At 45.0% G+C, this 14,767-nt stretch overlaps 1 protein-coding gene across 1 annotated transcript in view; it reads left to right on the top strand.

The window, feature by feature from the left end:
* The window catches only part of SLC26A8 (solute carrier family 26 member 8), a 70,642-nt gene extending 60,497 nt beyond the window's left edge, over window positions 1-10,145 (top strand). Inside the window, exons 14-21 of the mRNA XM_053914063.1 lie at window positions 1,099-1,205; window positions 1,286-1,355; window positions 1,793-1,885; window positions 2,000-2,131; window positions 3,846-4,217; window positions 6,762-6,816; window positions 6,915-7,099; window positions 9,768-10,145. Of these exons, the coding sequence (XP_053770038.1) occupies window positions 1,099-1,205; window positions 1,286-1,355; window positions 1,793-1,885; window positions 2,000-2,131; window positions 3,846-4,217; window positions 6,762-6,816; window positions 6,915-7,099; window positions 9,768-10,145 (1,392 nt within the window). The remainder of the gene's footprint in view (window positions 1-1,098; window positions 1,206-1,285; window positions 1,356-1,792; window positions 1,886-1,999; window positions 2,132-3,845; window positions 4,218-6,761; window positions 6,817-6,914; window positions 7,100-9,767) is intronic.
* The last annotated feature ends 4,622 nt before the right edge of the window (window positions 10,146-14,767 follow it).

Below are 14,767 nucleotides of genomic sequence, written 5' to 3'. Positions count from 1 at the left end.
CTGGCTGAGGTAGGGTGGGTGGAGGGCAAGGCTGGACAGAGGGAGAGAGGACAAGCACAAGACGTCAACACGAAGGACACTAGCAACTCTGAGGCCTAGGACTCTGCATTTGCTTTAAACTGGGAGTTGAGTTGTTGGCGCATGGAAATACTGAGACCTCACTCCGACTATGCAAAAATAAGTAAAAAGGAATTAAGTGGCTATAGTCACACACACGTAGTACAAAGGGTTTGTCACACACTGCATATTTGAGTGACTTTTAACCCAGAGCCACAACACCTACTAAGAGAAGGAGATGTCTTGCCAGAGTAGCTGATGGAGCTTCCCCCTTCTCGCTGGGGCACAGAGCTGGGGGTCAGCAAGGAGAAACAGCAAGAAATAAAAGACGGGGGGAGGGTAATATGATGAGAAGAGAAGGCAGTAGAGACAGAGAGTTACAAAAGGGGATAATTTTTGGATTCAGGTCACTGAGGAGCTAAGAGGGTGCATGGTCCAGGGCGTAGGCAGAGCCTCTGGCTCTAGGGGGAGAGAAAGCACTTCGACAGGACTGGAAGAGATGGAGGAAAATGAGTACAGACACTAAATAACAAGTGGCAGGTGGAGGGGGCAGTAAACATCTGAGGGAGCTTCAGCCTATCTTCTCTGTGAAGGGGAAAGTCAAGTCACCTGCTGAGAGTGATGGAGAAGGGCTTGAAAAGGATACTGAAACTCCCAATAACTACTATAGATTTTAAAAAAGCAACTGCCGTTTGGTGAGTGTTCTGGGTTGCTTTACAAAGGGCATTTCTAATCTCGAGAAAGCCTATACATTAGATATTATTACCCTTATTTTGCACATGAGGAAACTAAAGTTTCAAGAGAGAACTGAAGAGAGAAATGACCCAAGGAAGCATAAAAGTATTGCTTGGCAATTCTCTTGAGTCCCTTGGCACCCAGCTATTTATAATGGCATCAACTTCTATGGCTGTTGGAATTTGTTCTCTAAATCCCAGGTGTCAGGAGGGAGAGGGAGAAGGTGAGCTGAGAGGTAGGACTGGTGATTCTTTTTCATTCTGCTTGTTACCACGTTTCTCCTTTTCCCTTCTCCTTTTCTATAAGGTCATTTGGATGGTGACATTCATATCTGCAATTTTCCTGGGACTGGACATCGGACTACTTGTTTCAGTAGCTTTTGCCTTCTTCATGGTCACTGTTCAGTCACACAGGTACTTAGTCTCAGGTAACAGGAGATTAGCCATGGCAGGTGAGGCTACTATGACCTAAAGGCAAACGCATTTCCTTTCAGAACTAAGATTCTCCTCCTGGGTCAGATCCCTAACACCAACATTTATAGAAGCATCAATGACTATCGGGAGGTAAGACTCCAAACCAGCCCCTCTTCTTTGCCCAAAGGATGGGGTAGACCGGGTCTGCTGCTTGGTTTTTCTACAAAATCCCTTTGCTGTTCTTTGCTGCACTCTAGACACGCTTCACAAAGGCAGGGAGAGGGGCACACAATGGGTGAGGTGGGGAACCCGAAGAGGTAGGTAAATTCTAGAGTCCTGCGGCCAGTTAAGGATCATTTTAATAAGTACTTTAGGGGGCGGAAGGCCCAAGTGAAAGAGAGGAGTGAGGAGATGGAGGGGGGAAAAGAAAGCAGGAAAAGCAGGGGGCGAAAATGGGAGGAAGGAACCTGCCGGCTCTTGTCTCTTAAAACGACGAATACAGAGTCTCCGGGAGGTTCTAAAGACTCTTCCTTCCTCCGCAGAGAGCTGAGCAACCTCTCCGAACTCTGCACGCACTTGTCTTGCAGATCACGGCCATTCCCGGGGTGAAAATCTTCCAGTGCTGCAGCTCCATCACCTTCGTAAACGTGCACCACCTGAAGCGCAAGCTGCTGGAAGAGGTGAGGGCTCCCCCCTCGTTCTTCTCCACCTGCTCCCCCTGCCCTCCCTGGGGCCTGCTCCCGGCCACCTGCCGCCACTTACCGTCTAGGTGAGAGCCCTCTTCTGTCCCTCAGGTGGAGATGGTAAGGGTGCCGCTGAAAGACGAAGAAGTGTTCGGCCTGTTTCACGACAGCGAGGACGGCTCCCAGGAGAGCAAGATTTGTCGGTGTTACTGCAACTGTGATGAAGTGGAGCCACCGCCCAGGGTTAGGAACCTCTTCTTTTCTGCATTTTCCTCCACGTTTCTAAAGCAGTGTATGAGCAGTTAGTTGTTGTTTTGAGAAAAGAAAATCAAAGCCCCTCAGGGATTTTGACTCTTAGATGGGCCATGGGTCATTGGAAATTAAAGATTTCTACTCAGAAATGAAGATGCGAGTTCCCCTCTGAGGGTCAGATCTTGACCTGAAAGTGGGTAGCAGGACGTGGTGATGACGCTTGACTCCCTCCCTACTCAATGGTTAGAGACTTACTAAGTGCAGAGAGTAATTCCCTCGTCCTGCCTATTTTCCAGACCTTTAGCTGCCTGCCTTTAGAGTTCTGAAAATATTGGGCCTTAAAAATTGTCTTAGAACCCCAACTCAGGCAGGGTCAAGGTGGCTGGGGTCCTCAAGGATCTGCCAGGGTCTCCTGCCATCTGCCTGTGACCAAGGAAGTGATGACGGGCTGTGAATGGCCGATAAGCACAGGTGGGGATTTTACAGCACCTGAAGGTTATTTCAGCTGATGTGTCCATTATTTCCGACTCGGACTTGGTCTAAATATTCCCTTTCCCCAGAGCAGGGCTGCTCACTTCTAGCTGTGGGGCATTTAACCCAGTCTGCACGCATACTCGGGAGGAGCAGCTCTGTCTACAGACACCCCCCGCACACACACACAGATTTACACCCACGCACAAACATCTCCTGGCCCAAGTGAAGGGGCCTCCTCACGCAGGCCCCTGCGAACACGGAGCAGCCACTCTGGTTGCCATATGCCCTAACAAAGTGCAGGTTCTACTGAGCTCCCTGAAAATACCAACTTTCTTGCCAAGACGACAGAATCGATCCCGTATCTAATTTTTATGGTTTATCCACTCTGCACTGAGTATTATAGAGGGCATTCACAGGACATCAGCAAATACACCTGCCAGTAGAATAGAATCATCTGATATTTATCGAGCTCCTACTATATGCCCAGAACTATGAGACTATGAAAGAGGAAAAAGAATTTTTCCCAAATTGTACCACTCTAGCAAATGAATTCCTTCCATTTTCCCATGTGCCTTATAGTGCTTGTCTACATGTATGGTTAGTTACCCTTTGAATGGACGCATGCCACTCCCTGGGTGGAAACAGGTGCCTGTGACTACAGAGCTGGTGCTCACATCTTGCGGGCCATGGTACTCCTGCTGCTTGATAGTGAACCTCAGCCATGGCAGGTAACCAGGCAGGTTGGGAGGATGAAAGGAGTGAAAGGCAAAGACATCCCTGCTCAAGTAGTTTTTTTCCTTCTTAAGGAAGTCGGACAGAAGACCATCTCACTGATAAAAGAAGGTGGTGTTGAGGAAAGGAACTGACAGAAGAAATACTTCAAAGCACTAGAAGGCAATGGAGGCTAGTTAGAACCCAGGGATGAGGGAAATGAATCAAAGACAATGTCAAGTCCAGCTCACTAGGGCCATGATGATGCCACTGATGCCTGTAGTGCACGTAGGGAAGTGGAGAGAGGACGCTTCTGAGTCGTGAGGATGAAGCAAGATGAATGTGCTTTTTTAGTCACGAGCTTGAAGTGAGAGTGAGACACCCAAGAAAAAGATGCATATACTGTGGAGAAGTTTCCTATGGGAGAGGAAAGTGAGTTAGCAGACAGAAACGGCCCAGTTGCGAGCCCTTCCAGCCCTTGTCTGAGTCTTATGGCAGCCCTCCCCTAACTCCTGTCCAGGTTGTTTACACAGAAAGGTTTGAAAGTAGACGGGATTACGACGGATCCTCCATTAACCTGATCCGCTGCACACGTTTGGACAGCAGGAACATGAGCCAAACTTCATCCGATGAGCAAGTACCGTACATAGCATCTTCCACACTTCAGAGAAATCAAGAGCAAAATTATGAGGATGTGGAGAGAACGTGGCTTCCTAAACACCTCCCTAGAGACAGAGCGATGCCATTTCCTGCCGCTGAGGAAAGCCAGGTCAGGAGCAGATCAGTCCTCCCTTATTCAGAATCATCTCTTCTACCCAACACCCACACCATCATCCTGGATTTCTCCATGGTGCATTTTGTGGATTCATGGGCTTCAGTCACATTGAGACAGGTAAGCACTGAGGTGGCTTTAACAAAAGCTATGATCCCCACCTACCAGCACCACCCCGACCCTGACTGAATTGCATCAGTCACTGATCAGCTACTACCTGACTCCTAGGCCACTAGCAACTTGGATACCGAGATAGTTTAAGGTCAATCAGAATAAATAGAAAATGAACCAACTCTCATTTACTCAACTGGGGTTGGCTCCCTTAGTATGGCATAGTATTGCTCAAGGAATGAAAACTGGGAAACTGTTAACACCATTGGAACAGCAATCTGTGCCTCACCCAGCAACTCCCCGTGTGTCCTGGGAATTAGCTGCAAGTCTTTTCAAGGAAGAGGTCTGACTGCTACAGAAAAAAAGCTCACTGAGAATTCTCCATTATTCAGCTGCTCTGAGCTACACATTGTAAAAGACACTCGGATTTGTAGTTGTCCTGAGATGACACCGCAAGCCTGGGGTTGCCTGGTTCAGTACCTGTAGGGTCCCCCCCAGATCCCTCTTCACTGCTGTATCTTTGGGTGAAAAGGGCAGGGAAGACTTTTCCTTCAAAAGCTGTGCCCCTAAGTCCTGGCTTCTCCCCCACTCCCTGGTTTCTTGGACAGTTTTCATGTCTCTCTTTCTTACACAATACAGTCAGTGGAGACGCACGACTAACCATATTGGTTTTATTGTTTGATGTCCGATAAGAACAGTATCGTTTTTGCAGCGAGCTCACCTCAGTTTAAAGCCTGCTGTCTCATCTTGCCTCCATTGGTGATGGCTCAGGTTTAATCCTTCTGAACACCCGCTTCCCGGCTCTGACGGCACCCACCTTTTCTTGACATACTCTTCTTTGGCTGATTTTCCATCTTTTATCCTAGGATCCTATATTATCAAACCTTCTTATTCCTCAAGGAATACTATTTTCAAAGCAGCAAGAACTCTGGTGAGTGGTCTGCAGATGTATGCTCTGCCCTAGCTTCTGCTCACTGTCCGTCTGACCGGAGGTAACTTATTAAATTGCATGAGGTCCTGGTTTCCTCATCTATAAAGTAAGAGGCATGGAAGAGTTTAGTGTTCAGGGTCTCATCCATGAGACGCTTTTCCCATGCTGTTTTCCGAATCAAGTACACATGATAATGTCTTGGCTTCTGGGCTTTTCCATCTTAGGTCACCCTAGTGGGCTGTGTTCTCTTTTCCCAGGCTCATGCTCTGGTTGTTATTTCAGAGTTCCTTCATCCTACATTATTAAATGCCTACATGCTGAAGTGGGCACATGTATATACATGATCCCCTTTAAATCTTACACAGCCTGTGAGACAAGCCATATTCCCCCCAAGAGCCCTGGGCTCACAATTAGTAAACGGCGTGTGCATCACTGGAACTGGAAGCAGCTGTGCCATCCCCTCCTCCCCCCTTTCCTCTCTCGCCCTCTGGTCCTTGGCAGGACCCATCCACCACTGCCCACGCCGATGACCTCCTGCTCCAGCTCCAACATGGAGGCGCCATCAGACACCTATCTTCACAGCCTTCAGATGCATGGTGCACTTTTACGCTTAAATACAGATTTTTTCATTCCTTTTGTAATTGTTCTTTGCTGCCATATTAGAAGAAATCATTTCAAACGGTATAATCGAAAACTTGAACTTAATCAGAGAAATCCCAGCACTCGTGCTTACTAGAGACAACCGCTCCATTTAAGCTTCTTCCTAATTCATGGGATCTCAGTCTCCCATTGCGTGTCACTTAGAGTACGTCCGCTGTGACTCTTTACCAAACGACTTTATGATTTCCCATGTGACCGAGGACGACTTTCTTGTTTCCTCTTGCAAGTGAAGGGAGTAGTCTGTTTCAGTTGTTTTGTGTTTGGGTGGGTTTTTTTTTTTTTTTCACATTTTTAACTTAGTGCTCAGGGTTGGTCTATTCTTCCTTAGAGTATTAAGTTTAATATTGACTTGCTTTGAATTGAACTTTCTTTATTGCCCCAGAGCATACATATTGGCCAAAGTAAACTCAAGCTCACTATCAGGTGCTTATTAATCTGAAACTTCTAAATATCTGATGTTTCACTGAGGTCAAGTGCAACTTTGCAGAGCTGCTCTGAATATGATCCTCAGGGTTCTTGAGTCCTACTGGGTCTCATTTGACCATCTCCGGGAGAAGGGGATCACATGCAAACACTAAGCACCAACATCAGGAGACAGTTGTTCTTGAGGACCGTCCAGTGTGTTCCCACCACACCTGTGCCCATCTGCATCCCAGCACTGTACTCACATGACATTCTCTCCTTACGTGAGCCCCGTTCCCCCCTTAGACTGTGGGCAACCCTACGTCTTACTCCCCACCCCGCATGAGATGGCCTGATTCTCTTTTGTAGCCCCAGCCCCTTAGACACTTCCTAGCATGTAGAATCCCACCCATCAAATGTTTACAGAGTTAAACTGTGTGGAAAGGTACATACACCCCAGACAAGTGAGTAGCCAAAGGGATTTTACAGCTCAGCTAATTAGAAGGCGCTTTCCCAGTGAGTGCGAGAATCCCTAACGCTGACTTACTCCCTCCCTGCAGATGTGCAACGCCTTCCAGAACGCCAACATTCTGGTGCTCATTGCAGGGAGTCACTGTGAGTCGCCTCCACCCGACGCGAGGGCTGTGTTTTGCACCTGGGTGCGCTCCTCCCCAGGTGTCTGACCCAGTGTGTGTTCCGGGTTTGGTTTGTAGCCTCTGTGGTCAAGGCCTTTGAGAGGAACGACTTCTTTGATGCTGGCATCACCAAGGCCCAACTGTTCCTCACCCTCCATGACGCTGTGCTGTTTGCCTTGTCACGGAAGTTTCCAGACTACTCCGAGTTAAGCGTGGATGAATCTGAGACAGTGATACAGGAAACCTACTCAGAAACAGAAAAGGTTGGATGATGTGAAGCATCAGGGTGAGGCGGGAGGTGGCGTGGGGTGAGACTGGGAGAGATGCCTGATCAGATAGAGATGAGCACCGTCCAGGAAAGGCTGTCGAGTTTGGCTGTGCCAGACTTTGAGACAACGAAATGCTCCTTATCAGTTGGCAAACGGCAGTGGACCTCTGTCCCAGGTTCCCTCCCCCACTGCCAAGGCATCTGGGTACCATTCATGGCCCTTTCCCAACTGAAGAGAGGGTTACCCAGCCCCACAGAGGCTCAGGGGCCCTTTTGCGGAAAGCTTAGTTAGTGCCAGTGCCATATCAGCGACTAAATATTTCAAACATCTTCTCTAGCTGTGCTTTGCAATCTACCCCCACCACACCCTTGGGACGACTAATAAAACGAATGAACTCACAGAGGTAAAGATCTGCCGGTCTAACACTTGGGCTACTATTCCATTCTGAGTAATAGGATTTACTCAGCCTGACCAAATGCAAAGGAGAATGATATACAAGGCAGAGTTTTTAGTCATTTGTTAATAATAAACAAAGACCTGGGCCCACCTCAGTGTTTTCAAATCAGTATCTTCGAAGGTTAACAGTGCCCCGCCAAAAAAAGAAAATTAAAACACAGACGGGCACCAAAAATATCACCTAACGATTAGAAATTATTTTTAATTAAACCCCAGATTTGTTGACTTACTACATTTCAATAATGTTTGAATTTGTGACACAAAAAAGAATTACCAGAGCAGTAAGTGTTTATAGAAACTTTAATAAGTAAAAGGTAGCCCTTTTATTTCTCTCAGTCATGTGATACCAGGTATCTCCTTACCGTTGTCGAGGATTCGCACAGGTTGTGCGCCTCTGCTTATCCAGAATAGCTGTTGCCCCGATAGCTAGATTTGGACATGTTTTTCCTACATGGGCAGCCTCTACATTTGCTCAGTCTTTTTAAGTGTTGTAGTCATAGTAAGACTTTGTGGCTTTCTTCATATAGAGAAATCCTAGGTACTTTATGCTTTATCTTTTATAATGTTATTGCTTTTAAAAATTAATCTTTTTCATTATATTTTCTAACTGGTAACTGCTGATATATGGGAAAGCTATTAATTGTATTAAATTGTTTGGCCATTTTGTGAATCCTTTTACTAGTCCAGGAAGGTTCCATTGTTGATTCTCTCGAGTTTTCTAGATAAAAAAAAAGATTTTCTACAAATAACATAAATGTTATTTTCTAATTGTTAGAATTCTTATTTTAGTATCAAAGATCATGGCATTAGCTAGCCCTCCCAGAGCAATTAAAGTAATAATGGTGAGTCTTATCTTACTCCTGAATTTAGTGAGAAAAGCTTCTTATGTCGCTCCATTAAGGAAAGTGGTAATAGTTGACTTAAGATGGACACTATATTGACTATGTCTTTAAAAAGTTTTTTTCTAGTTTACTAACATTTTCACCAGAAGTTAAGACTTGGTATTGAATATATCGTGTTTGCTAGCATTTACACTGGGGGAGACTAGGAAAGGAAAATTTCCATCACAGTGTATGAAATCCAAGAGACCTATTAAATATTCAAGTGGAGATGTCAAGAATGGAAGTGGGTATATGAACCAGCCAATCATGGGAAGGGTTATGACCAAAAGTCATCAGCACATACAGACAGCAATGAAAATTATGGGACTAAATAAAATTGCCTTTGGGGGTAGGATAGCTGGAGAAGAGAAGGGGCCCAGGGTCTAGCCTCAGGGCATGCCAACAGTCGGAAGAAGCAGAGGAGACAACAGAGAGCCCAGGAAGAAGCAACCAGGAAGAAAGGAAAAGCAAGAGTGCCATATGGGGGAAGAGAAGAGAATGTTTCAGGAAGGGGCCAGGTGGTAATTCTGTGGAAAGCCGCTGCGAGGCTGCTTCACGGAGCTCGTGGGGCATCTGCTCTCTGTGACAGGCTCAGGGCCTGGTACCGGGGATATCAAGAACCAGGCCCTGCTCTGACTCAGGGCGCTTAGGGTCTAATAGGGGAGGTAGACTTGTAAATGAAGAAGGCAATGCGTTTCTGGTGCTATGATAGAGCTGTGAGTGAGGTACAGGTGGGACATAATGGAAGCTAAGATCCTGGTTAGTGACCTTGATGTGACTCTGGAACGATGAATAAGTGTGAGTGGCTGAGAGGGAGAAGGGCAAGGCAGGCACAGGGAGCAGCATGAACAAAGGTAAGCAGTAGTCAGGCGTCTTTGCTTAACTTTATGGCTAGAGCGAAGTGTGGGGACTGCAGATGGAGATAAAGCTGAAGAAGATGGCCAGAGGCCAGGTCGTGAAGGGCTACACATGCCCCGCTGAGGATTACATTGGGGGGTTGGAGAGCGAGGATCAAGAAGACATGACATTTCAGAATGCTGCCAAGACCACTGCTGTCCACATGGTTGATCACAAAAGCCAGGCCAGTTAGAAAATCCAGAGAAATCAGGAGTTCTGGACTGACTGAGCCTAAAGAATAGTGAGTAACTGAGGAACCAGTGGGTACAAAGAAGATGAAAAGCAGATTTAGGCCAGAAATATTTTCTACTTTGCCAGAAACTCATGTTTTCTGGTACCTTAACTCCTGTTGTATTCTGAAATTCCTTGACTATTCAAAAGTTTGATTTAACTGGAAATTTTAACCCATCTAACTGTATGTATTTCAGGATATAAATCCAAAACAAAAAGCAAGCAGCAGTGTCATAGAAGTCCCCCAAAAGGTAATTCCCGGCTTCACCAAGATCCAAGAGTCAATAGCGGAGGAGGAGTCAGAGCTAGACATGGAGCTGGAGCCCACGCTGGAGTCGGAACAAGAAACCGGGCTAGACCTGGATCGAGAGATGGAACCTGAATCTGAGCTGGAACTCGAGCCTGAGCCCAAGCCCAAGTCCAGATCCAGGCCAAGGGCTCAGACATACCCTCAGCAGCAGTACTGGCCTCCCAGCTCCCTGAGTCACACTCAGCCTAGGACATGGTCAGTGGACAGGAGGCAGCCACACATGAGTTCATATTCATTTAAGGACAATGACACTGAGGACATCTAGGAGATAAAGTGGGAATAAGAGCCAGATTCCCTTGACAAGTTCCGCCACCCAAATGGGGTCACTTGGTCAGGAGCCCCAGACTAGTTACAAACTTGCAGTACTTGCTTTCGGGTTCCTCCACCTGCTGCCCTTCTTGCTCGGCCGTGTGACCTCGCTCCCAGATCACAGTGCTAAATACCAAGAATTTTCTCTGAATTCCCTCTCCAGGCTCACCTCATTTCACCTTCAGCAGATATTCTAATGAAGGATTTCCTTCTTTGCACATGCTGCATCTCTGGTGTTTTTTTTTTTTTATCAGATCATCTCTAACTTACTCCTTTCAGCTGTTTCCCTTTCTCCAAAGAGATGAGGCTCAAATAAAATATATAAGTCTAGTTACATTTGGACCCTTCCTGAATTTTCTCCCTTCTCTCTATTCTGTACGCCTAAGGCACAGGTGGCAAACACAAGGCCTGTGGGCCGAATCCGGCCCTCCACCTTGTTCTGTTCGGCCTGGCACCTTGTTTCTACCCGGCGGCAGCGCCGAGCTACTTGCCGCTAGTTAAGGAGTAGTTACATTTATACAGTCCTAAAAATTTTCGGCCCTTTGAAGGCAACCTCAAGGCTGGTGTAGCCCCCAGTGAAAATGAGTTTGACACCCCTGGCCTAAGGAAATGGGAGGGAGAAATACCAGAAGTGGGTGGACATGGTGGAGAGGAGATGAACAAGAAAAAGAAAAACAGGGTAGCATTTATATTTTACATGCAAGGTATGCTTACTGCACTGATAGTGGAAGTAGACTAGTTACGCTAGGCCAGCCTCTGAGACATGTAGGACAAGGAATTGTTAGGCTGAAAGCTTTTTTGCCATCTCTCCAAGGTCAGTATCTTATCCTGCCACTGTTTCAGAAGGCCCAGCCGCTGTACCAATTGATGGGAAGGTTAACTCTGTAGAAGTCCCCCAAGTCTTCAGATGGACATTCACCACTGCTGCTTTTTTACAGGTTTTTAAGATACGTGCAATCCAGAATCTGTGCTCTTGGTGAACCAAATTTAGTTATAATCTGGCAGGCACAAACCCCTTAAGAATTGGAAAAGTCAATCACTACTATCTTGGTTCAAATCCATTCAAAAAATTTCCCCTTCCCCCATTAAAAAAAAAACGTCCAGTATGAAGTTAAAACCAGAGGAGAAATAAAGATCCCTGGGCAAAGGTATATGGAATCCTGAATTTTATTTCCCACTCAATAAACAAGATTCCTCTTGCTCGGGTACTCCATTTCTCTCATCTGTTGGATGAAAGAAATCCTTGTTAAAATGCAGGTGTCTCTCATCACAGAGACAGCATATGCGCCCACTCATTCTACAGACATTTACTAAGCACCTACTACATACACGGTACCCCAAACAGTGGGGACATAAAACAGTATTATCCCTACTTTATACGTGCACAAACTAAGGCTCAGATACGTTTTATAACTGGCCCAAAGTCACATCCAATTGTATGATAAAAGAGGTGGGGGCCCAAGTCACAAGCTAAATTTGTTCATGCTTATTCAACACATTTATTGAACTCCTACTATGTGGCATTCACTGTCCCAGGTGCTGAAGATATAAGATGAGCAGAATAGATGACAAAAATAATTATGAATTGTGGTGAGCACGCTGCAGGTAAAATACAGGAGACTCCAAGGGCATATCTCAGGAGGACCTGAAAGTATCTTGGGTGTCAGGAAGTTCTTCCTGTGGTGATGACATATGACCTGGCCTCTGCAGGGTAAGTAGCAGTTAGGCTTAAAGCAAGTTCCAATGACTGCCAGGAGGGCAGGGCAGGGCCGAATGGTGGACCAAGAGTGGTGACCATGGGTGAGTACAGAAGCTGGGCACCCAGCGACACAGCCAGATGGAGCTTAAGGGAAATCACCATGGCACCAAAGCCTCCACCAGAAACTGGGTCTAACCAGAAATGAACTGTCGGGGGGTAGGGGGTGAGGGTGGGAGGGCCAGGCACAGAACTGTGTCAAAACCAAGAAAACACATTTAAAATGGAAGATGGGAAAATGCACGAAGAGCCCAGTTTTTGTGGGCTGCCACCCTCTCACTTCCACTCCCTTCTATTCCCACGTTTCTGTCAGAGAAAGGCCTTTAGACACAAAATCAATGGCTTCTGGCACCTGGGCAGCGAGTGGTAGAGTTTAGAATGTGGTTCTTCCTGCAACGACTGCAGCATAGTTACATCTTGGCTTTGATGCTTGACCTCCGGAAAACCAACCAGATGCTTGGATAACAGTCTGTCTTTATAGAATATTCTGCTATAAACCCACAGCATCCAGCCTCATTCAAACTAGTAAGATAAAGAAAAATGGCTAACTGATTGTTAATAGTAACTAGTAAAGTGAAAAGGCTGAGACTTCTTCCAAAATACAAATCACCCAAAATTCTAAAACATTTCAAACTTTACAAAACGCTATGGTTTGGTTGGTTAGCTACATTTCTTTTTTCTTTTTAAATCATTTTTATTGTTATTAACAATCATCTCAATTTTTCCCCCTTTGCCCTCTGCTGCCCATCCCACCCCCCCCATTCCCACAGTTAATTCCCACACTATTGTTTGTATCTGTGGGTCATTCATACATGTTCTTTGTCTAGTCCCTTCCCCTTCTTTCCACCATTATCCCTGTCTCCCCTACTCTGGTCACTTTCCATCTGATCCATGTTTCCTTGCCTGTGGTTCTGTTTTGCTCATTAGTTTGTTTAGTCCATTAGATTCCTGTTATAAGTGAGTTTATATGGATTTTGTCTTTCACCACCTGTCTTAGTTCACTTAGCATAATGCTCTCCAGTTCCATCCATGCTGTCACAAAAGGTAGTAGTTCCTTCTTTCTTTCTGCTGCATAGAATTCCATTGTGTAAATGGACCATAGTGTTTTGATCCACTCATTTACTGATGGGCACTTAGGTTGCTTCCAGCACTTGGCTGTTGTAAATTGTGCTGCTATGAACATTGGGTGCATAGGTTCTTTTGAATTGGTGACACAGGATTCTTAGGGTATAATCCCAGCAGTGGAATTGCTGGGTCAAAAGGCAGTTCCATTTTTAGTTTTTTAAGGAACTTCCATACTGTTTTCCACAGAAGCTACACCAGTCTGCATTCCCACCAACAGTGGACTAGGGTTCCCTTTTATCCACATCCTCACCAGCACTTGTTGTTCGTTAATTTGTTAATGATGGCCATTCTGACAGGTGTGAGGTGAAACCTCAATGTGGTTTTAATTTGCATCTCTCTGACAGCTAGTGATGTTGAGCATCTTTTCATATGTCTATGACTATCTGTCTGTCCTCCTTGGAGAAGTGTCTATTAGGGTCCTGTGAAGATTCTTTGCCCATTTTTTAATTGGGTTCTTTGTCTTCCTGGAGTGGAGCCATGTGAGTTCTTTATATACTTTGGAGATCAAACCCTTGTCCGAGGTATAATTGGCAAATATATATTCCCATGTGGTTAGTTCACCTTTCATTTTAATGATGGTTTCTTTAGCTGTGCAGAAGCTTTTTAGTTTGATGTAGTACCAGTTGTTTATTTTTTCCTTTATTTCCCTTTCTCTAGGAGATTCATTGCCAAAAATATTGCTATGTGGAATATCTGAAATTTTCCTGCCTATGTTTTCCTCTAGGACTTTTATGGTGTCATGACTTATATTTAAGTCTTTTATGCATTTTGAGTTTATTCTGGTGTAAGTTGGTGGTCTAGTTTCATTTTTTTGCATGTACCAGTCCAATTTTCCCAACCCCATTTGTTGAAGAGGCTGTCTTTACTCCATTATATGCTCATGCCTCCTTTGTCAAATATTAATTGACTGTAAAGACAGGTTTATTTCTGGATCCTCTACACCACATGTACAAAATGAAGGACAAAAATCACATGATCATATCAATAGATGCTGGAAAAGCATTTGATAAAGTACAGCACCCATTTATGATAAAAACACTCATCAAAGTGGAAATAGAGGGAGCAATCCTCAACACAACAAAAGCATATACGAGAAACTTGTAGCCAACCTCATACTCAATGGGCCAAAACTAAAATCTTTCCCACTAAGGTCAGGAACAAGACAAGGGTGTCCACTCTCTTCACTCTTATTCAACACAGTATTGGAAGTTCTAGCTGCAACAATCAGACAAGAAAAAGAAAAGCCATCCAAGTTGGAAAAGAGGAAGTAAAACTGTCATTATTCACAGATGACATGATAGTATACATAGAAAACCCTGTAGTCTCCACCAAAAAACTATTTGACCTATTAATGAATTAGGCAAAATAGCAGGATACAAAGTCATTACTCAGAAATTGATGGCATTTTTGTACACCAACAATGAAATATCAGAAAGAGAAACTAGAAAAAAAAATCCCATTTACTATAGCAACAAGAAAAATAAAGTACCTAGGAATAAACTGAACCAAGGAGGTAAAAGAACTATACTTGGAAAACTATAGAACGCTGAAGAAAGAAATTAAGGAAGATTCAAATAAATGGAAGCACATACCGTGTTCATGGATTGGAAAAATTAACATGTTCATACTACCCAAAGCAATCTATAGATTCAATGTGATTCCTATTAAAATACCAAGGGCATATTTCACAGATCAAG

Source organism: Desmodus rotundus, chromosome 11, assembly GCF_022682495.2.
Source record: "Desmodus rotundus isolate HL8 chromosome 11, HLdesRot8A.1, whole genome shotgun sequence".
Taxonomy (NCBI): domain Eukaryota; kingdom Metazoa; phylum Chordata; class Mammalia; order Chiroptera; family Phyllostomidae; genus Desmodus; species Desmodus rotundus.
Note: the sequence above shows the minus strand (reverse complement) of the source record. Positions and strands in the feature narration are given on the sequence as shown.